This window comes from Chrysochloris asiatica, unplaced genomic scaffold, assembly GCF_000296735.1.
Source record: "Chrysochloris asiatica unplaced genomic scaffold, ChrAsi1.0 scaffold00272, whole genome shotgun sequence".
Classification (NCBI taxonomy): Eukaryota; Metazoa; Chordata; class Mammalia; order Afrosoricida; family Chrysochloridae; genus Chrysochloris; species Chrysochloris asiatica.
In genome coordinates this window covers 2,135,578-2,142,654 of record NW_006408790.1, presented here as the reverse complement: position 1 = coordinate 2,142,654, position 7,077 = coordinate 2,135,578, and the positions used below count along the sequence as shown (strand labels likewise).

The following is a 7,077-nucleotide window of genomic DNA, read 5'->3' as shown; positions in this document are numbered from 1 at the left end:
CTGATAGATATGTCTATACACAGCCCAGAACAGAATACAATAGAACTCGGGCTATTGCTTGATGAGTGATAGTGATGAAGATGTTCTTTCTTTCAATGGCTTTGATGCAAGTGATGTGTGAACTTCTCTAATTTTAAAGTTGTGACTATATGGAGGCTTTAAAAAGATGGTAGAAATTATAATGAAAAGATAATGGAATTTTTCCTCTAACCTTTTGATCCTTCCTTGTACACACATGCACACATGTAATTTAACTCCAACCACTTCTAGAATGTTCTCTGATATGCTAAGACAAATCATCGCAGTACATGCTGTTTGCCTATTGGACCTCCAGTTCCATACACTGCACATCACTTACTCAATGCCGGCACCTTTAAAGAGCTTCTATTTTAAACTTTCACCAACTACCCCTTTACCCCCAAGACACCCTGTTTGACCTGTTAATATTAGTGTGTATTTTTAACCTGTTTTGGGAGGGACAAACATGTATAGTATGACCGTGGATTACAGCATCTGAAGAGCTCTGTCTAGACTCTGATGACTGTAATGAAGCAACGACAAACACAGGGAAACCATGAACAGAAAGTGCAGTCACAAAAGCCTTCTTAACCATCCCTGTGTACTGACTGCCTGTTGCTTCACCGGGTAAGAGAGAGAAGGGAAGGAGGGGAGCAGCTATGCATACCTCATGTTCTCAGCGGAATCTTCCGGCATTGGAGCCACGGTCTGCACAGCAGGGAGGTTTTTGCTGGTGGCACCGTTGACAAAACTAGAGGAGGAGGAAGAGGAGGAGGACCCTGAATCCACGGCACCTGTTCCCAAAATAATAATGTGTAGCCTTAGATATAATGTTAATGAATCAAGCAGCTGTCATTACATCATCACTTTCAGACTCTGAAGGAATGGATCATCTGAATCTCAAAGCATAATTCCAAAATTAAATATCGCGTGGCCATAAGTATATGAATAATGCTTAAAAAATATAAACAACAGCTGTTACGTTAAATTTACTTACGTTCATCTAACAAAGCTACGTGTTACAAATGGGGTATAAATAAAAGACATCAACAAATGAAAACAACTTCTGATAAAGTGAGATTAACAACACAAAGCAAATTCCAATGTTGAAAAGTCGTCTCTTTTTGACAGCTAGGTGGCAATGAACGTTTTTGTCTGTGTCATCGCTGCTGCACCCATCGCTCCTGTGTAGACAGTACCTGCCTACACAGGTCCATGTGCGTGCAACTAACCGTACCTGAAGCACACAGCACGTACTTCCTCAGCGACATGGAGATGCCATTGGAGGAAAGGGCTTTCTATAGGACACTGTGGAACTGCATTCACGTGTTGTGGAGTTGAGGGGCCTCTAGTGTTCCGAAGTGTTATTACACCTTATTTTACCTGCCATCAAACAGAGCTCCCTAGCAGGATTTCCACGGCTCCACATTTGACCCACATTGGAGTGTGTGTGCACACATGGAGGGACTTCAAAATGTCTGTGGGAAGATACTATTATCCTTTCGTTCCATTTTCCCACCGACTTTGTGAAGCCCCTCATAAACCGCATCTGTGTGCGTTTCTAAGGACACTCATTACTAGTATTTGCTATCTCACTGGATTATCAGATTGATTATAGGAACACTCTCCTTTTGCTGACGTCACTTTGTGTACCTACTGACCTCAGTACACCAATGAAAGGAAAACATCATTCTTGTCTCACAGCAGAGATACAAAGTGGGGGATGAGCTCTCCTGTGGATCTATCTCACTATAAAGACAAGGAGTTCTTCAATAAACAACAACAAATGCAGGGTTGTGGGTTTTTCTTTAGTTTTTTTTCTACTACATTGGCCTATTTTTAAAATCTTAATAATTTTGGAATTTATGTTTCAATAAGAAAGAGTAGCATTTCTACTCCTATTTGCGGAAAAGCTGAGTGAGTGAGTATGAGGGTAGAGTTGTCACCTGGAAAGACAGACTTCATACAAAGTCTTCAGACAAGTCGGAATGAATCCTTTATAGTACAGGTCAATCCAAAGCAGCATTTTCTGTTTGTTTGTTTGTTTTAAGCACAATCCTACTGATGACAGTTGTCTGCTAAGTATGTGGTTCTACTTACTACAACCCCATAAATGTGTTGTTCATGACCTGTCAGGCTCAGGTGGTAAACAAGGCAGCTACAATGGATACAGATGGGAAAAGAGAAGCAATGGGAACAGATGGAACAGTTGGAGGCTGTAGAGGTGGGAGCAGAGGAGGTTACAATAGTCAGGGAAGAAAGATCAGGGACCATCTCGCGTTGTGTAAAAACCTAAAATGGAATCACAAAGATTGGGGTAAGGATTTATTTAGCTAGTCAACAATAGGAACATTTCTGGAAATTAAAAGAAAAACAAAACAAGTTATCTCAGGCAGACTTTTAAAATTGGTTGTGATTTGGCACTTTCTGTCCCTACTGTCATCAGGAAAGGCTGGACAGTGAGAGGAACGCATCAGGGCACCTGTACTCAAGTCTAGGACCTCAGCGGAGCTGGCTTCCCTTCCCCTGGCTGGGGGCTTCTAAAAGTTCCAGGAAAACTGGCATTCAAAAACAAGAGAATTTGTCCACGTCCTTTTTGAAGCCCCTCTCACTTTAAGATTCAGCCAGTACATTTCACCCCACCCTTTATCTGTCACTAACATTTTTAGTATTTCTTCCTGCACTGGATAAAGTCGTTTACTGAGTTTTACATATCAAACTACATCAAAGTGTTTAAACAATCTTTGACTTTTGTTCCCCAAATCCGTCCCACTCCCCAGATTTCACTCTTAAAGGAAAGAGCACTTCACCAAACCCAACTGAGTCTTCTAAAATGACCATGGAGGGTGGGCAAATTCTGGAAAATCGCAACCAAGAGTGTGAGCCTCTTAAAGTTTCAGGTAACCTTCAATGATGGGGAATGGTTACCTTTTCAGATCAAATAACAAAATGAAGATCTAAGAAACAGAAAGAGGGAGATGAGCCGTCACAAAGAGATCGAAGGACGATACCTGTTGTATTAATCATACTTTTTGGTGTAGCTCCTGTGGCAGCGAACATGTTAGCAGTGCTGCCTGTGGGCAGCCCACTTCCAGCCGGGGCGGCTCCCACCGTGGTCACAGCCAGGCTCCCTGGGGGCGGCTTCTTGACGGGCACCACCACACTCCTGCCAGAGGAAGTCAGCGGGGAGGGGGAATTGGCGTTAATGATGAACTCTGCTCCCAATGACTTGGCCAACACACAGTCAAAGTTCCCGTTTGTTCTTTCAATTCCTTTTAGTTTAATGGGAAAGCAAATGCTCCAGTGAGCAGGTTCTACCTACGTCTGTATGGGTGGAGGATAAACACTCAACAAGGTCAGTCTGAACTGCAAGGTCGGCAGTTCAAATTCACGAGCTGCTCCTTGGAAACCCTACACAGGGTCACTTGAGTAGGAATCTACTCGACAGCACTAAACAACAACTATACGGGTTTTTTTTTACGGTTGTTGATGTTGTAAAGGAACCCTGGTGACGCAGTGGCGAAAGCGAGGACTGTTGACTGAGAGGTTGGTGGCTTGAACCCAAGACCTAGCAGCCCGCGTCTGTAAAGACTACAGTGTGGGAAGCCTCGGGGGGGGGGGGGGGGGCAGTTACACTCTGTCCTGCGGGGTTGCTCCGAGTCACAATGTACAGCACAGTAGGCCTTCAAGTTTTATGTATTTTTTTAAAATAGGGTTTTTGGGGCAGAATATACATAACACGCCCATCAATCTATAGCATACTCTTCATGTATAAAACAAAAGCCTTGGACCCCATTCTAAAATGTCTAACAGTAAAGCAAAAAATTAAACAGGAACTAGCAACACTGGTTGGCAATGCAACCCACCACCTGATCCTCAAACACCCTATACAGGGCTGCCGTGAGTCAGGACTGACCATGCAGGTCCGCCGTGAGTCAGGTCTGACCGTCTAGGACCGCCGTGAGTCAGGTCTGACCGTCTAGGACCGCCGTGAGTCAGGACTGACCGTCTAGGACCGCCGTGAGTCAGGACTGACCGTCTAGGACCGCCGTGAGTCAGGACTGACCGTCTAGGACCTCCGTGAGTCAGGACTGACCGTCTAGGACCGCCTAGGACCGCCGTGAGTCAGGACTGACCGTTTAGGACCGCCGTGAGTCAGAATTGACTGTGCAGGACCGTTGTGTGTCAAGTCTGACTCAGAGGCACTTAAGAACAACAGCTTCACATATACGATGGGTTAAAAGCTCATGAAAAATTCCATTATCTTTCACTATCATTTTTGGGATTGAGGAAATATTTTAAATCAAACTGAATTTAAGAAAACATCTTTAATTATGAGGGGTCTAATAAATGCTAAGAGTCCTGATGAGTGCAGCAGGATAATGCACTGGAATGCAGGGTCGGTTTGAACGACAAGGTTGACAGTTCAAAGCCACCAGCCGCTCCATGGAAACCCTAGACAGGGTGGCTATGAATCATAACTGGCTTGATGGCACTTAACCACAACAACAACAATCAATGCTAATTGTTGTTACCATTATCTAAACTGAAGCGATCCTCTGCCGGCAGGATGTTGTTGTTGTTGTTAGGTGCCATCAAGTTGGTACCGACTCATAGCAAATCGATGCACAACAGAACGAAATACTGCCTGGTCCTGGGCCAATCTCACAGTTGTTGCCACGCCTGAACCTACTGATGCTGCCATATCCAACAGGATATTAGGGATACAGTAATAATGACCTCTATAAAGATCTAAACAGAAAACAATCCTGGCGTATTAGGGTTTGTCAGCAAAACTCCTCACTAGACTTTTCAACGAATGTGAGATGAGTCATCTCACTTGTTATCTAGCAAGAAGAAGAAACACCCAAAAACTGATTGCTAAAGAGTCCTGGTGTGGTGCTGAGGATCAGCACTGGACTGTGAACCATAAAGACGGTGGTTCAAAGCCACCAGCAGCTTCTCGGAAACCGTCTCTAGGGTCACTACGAATCAGAGCCGACTTCACCAAATTTAACAACACGACAAATAGTGAAATGAAAACAGTTTCTTTCCTACTCTTTTATAGAATATGTCTGGGGGTTTGCAGACGGTGGAGAAACTAGGAACACAGACTGGCTCCTAGCTAACAGATGGTTTCCAGTTCGACCACAAACTTCTTATAGACTACAGATGGTGTGAGGAATAAGTTATCTTTTCATATGTAAGTAGAGAAAGACAAAAAAGTCTAATGATTTTTTAAAGGGATGGTTTATAAATAAAATAAACAAAAAACTACATTAAGAATCTATCTACACCCCAGGTCCAGAAGGCTCGACTGTTGAGTTTTACCAAACATTTAGGGAAGAGCTGTCACCAATTCTGCTCAAATTATTGCAGAATATAGAAGAGGATGAAAAACTTTCTAATATATTCTATGAAGCAATCATAACCCTCATACCAAAACCAGGGAAGGACGTCACTAAGAAAGAAAATTATAGACCAATATCCCTCATGAATTTAGATGCAAAAATTCTCAACAAAATTCTAGCCAACAGATTCCAGCAACACATCAAAAAAATAATACATCAAGACCAAATGGGATTCATACCAGGGATGCAAGGATGATTCAACATTAGAAAAACCATCAGTGTAATCCACCATATAAATAAGAAAAAGGAAAAGAACCACATGATCATATTGATTGATGCAGAAAAGACATTTTGACAAAATCCAACATCCATTCCTGATAAAAACACTCAACAAAGTAGGAATTGAAGGGAAATTCCTCATCATAATTAAGAGCATATATACAAAACCAACAGCCTACATTACTCTCAATGGAGAGAAACTGAAAGCCTTCCCCTTGAGAACAGGAAGCAGACAAGGATGCCCTTTGTCACCACTCTTATTAAATATTGTTTTGGAAATCTTAGACAGAGCTATAAGGCAAGATAGGGAAATCAAAGGCATCCAAATTGACAAACAGGAAGTAAAACTCTCTCTATTTGCAGATGATATGATCTTATACAAAGAAAACCCCAAAGACTCAGCAAAAAGAAAAAAAAAACACAAAACCTGCTGGAACTCGGTGGAAGATTTAGCAAAGTGGCAAGATATAAGATCAACATACAAAAACCAATTGGATTCCTCGATACTAATAATGACAGTGTTGAAAAGGACATTAGGAAAGCAGTATCATTTACAATAGCCAAAGGATGAAATATCTAGGAATAAATGTAACCAGAGAAACAACGGACTTATACAAAGAAAACTACAAAACACTACTGCAAGAAACCAAAAGAGACCTACCAAAATGGAAGAATATACCATGTTCCTGGATAAGAAGACAGCATTGTGAAAATGTCAATACTGCCCAAAGCAATCTACACATATAATGCAATCCCAATCCAGATTCCAATGACATTCTTTAGAAAAAGGGGAAAAACAATTATAACCTCTAAATGGAAAGGAAAGAGACCCAAGATAGGCAAAGCATTGCTTAAGAAGAAGAAAAAAGTTGGAAGCCTCTCACTCCTTGATTTAAAAATTTACTACAGGGATACAGTGGTCAAAACAGTCTGGTACTGGTACAATGAAAGATAAGTGCTAAATGGGACAAGGTAAATAGTGATGCATGCTCAACCTTGGAACAACAAGGCTCGTTGATACAGGGATTGAGGCATAATCTGAAAAGAGGAAATAATACTAAGGTGCTTGACTGTCTTACGAATATTGGTTTCCCTTGCTTACTATTATAAAACAGACACTTGAGTGGGATAGAATGAATGCCAGGAAACACGATTACAGAAAGCTAGTAAGCCCGCTTTCAGCCTGTAACTGATTAGAATACCTAAAAGGGGTTCTAGCACTTGCCCAGTGAAATAGGCTATTTGTGGAGCCTTTGCAGTGTATAGGACATTAGGTGGAATCCTGAGACCCATCTAGAACCTTCTGAGATGGGAATTTCCCACTAGATAGGGCAAGCAGACTAGCCTGGAACAGCTAGAGCAACAGAAGATACAACTTCAAAGACAGGCAAGCAGGAAAAAAACAAAACAAAAATGGCAATATGATTGG

General features: G+C 42.0%; 1 protein-coding gene across 1 annotated transcript in view; it reads right to left on the bottom strand.

Annotated features, from left to right (window-relative positions):
- The window catches only part of NBEA (neurobeachin), an 822,532-nt gene that overhangs the window by 501,042 nt on the left and 314,413 nt on the right, over window positions 1-7,077 (bottom strand). Inside the window, exons 31-32 of the mRNA XM_006874376.1 lie at window positions 3,030-3,184; window positions 686-812 (exon numbers count right to left, since the gene is read on the bottom strand). Coding sequence (XP_006874438.1) covers window positions 686-812; window positions 3,030-3,184 — 282 coding nt within the window. The remainder of the gene's footprint in view (window positions 1-685; window positions 813-3,029; window positions 3,185-7,077) is intronic.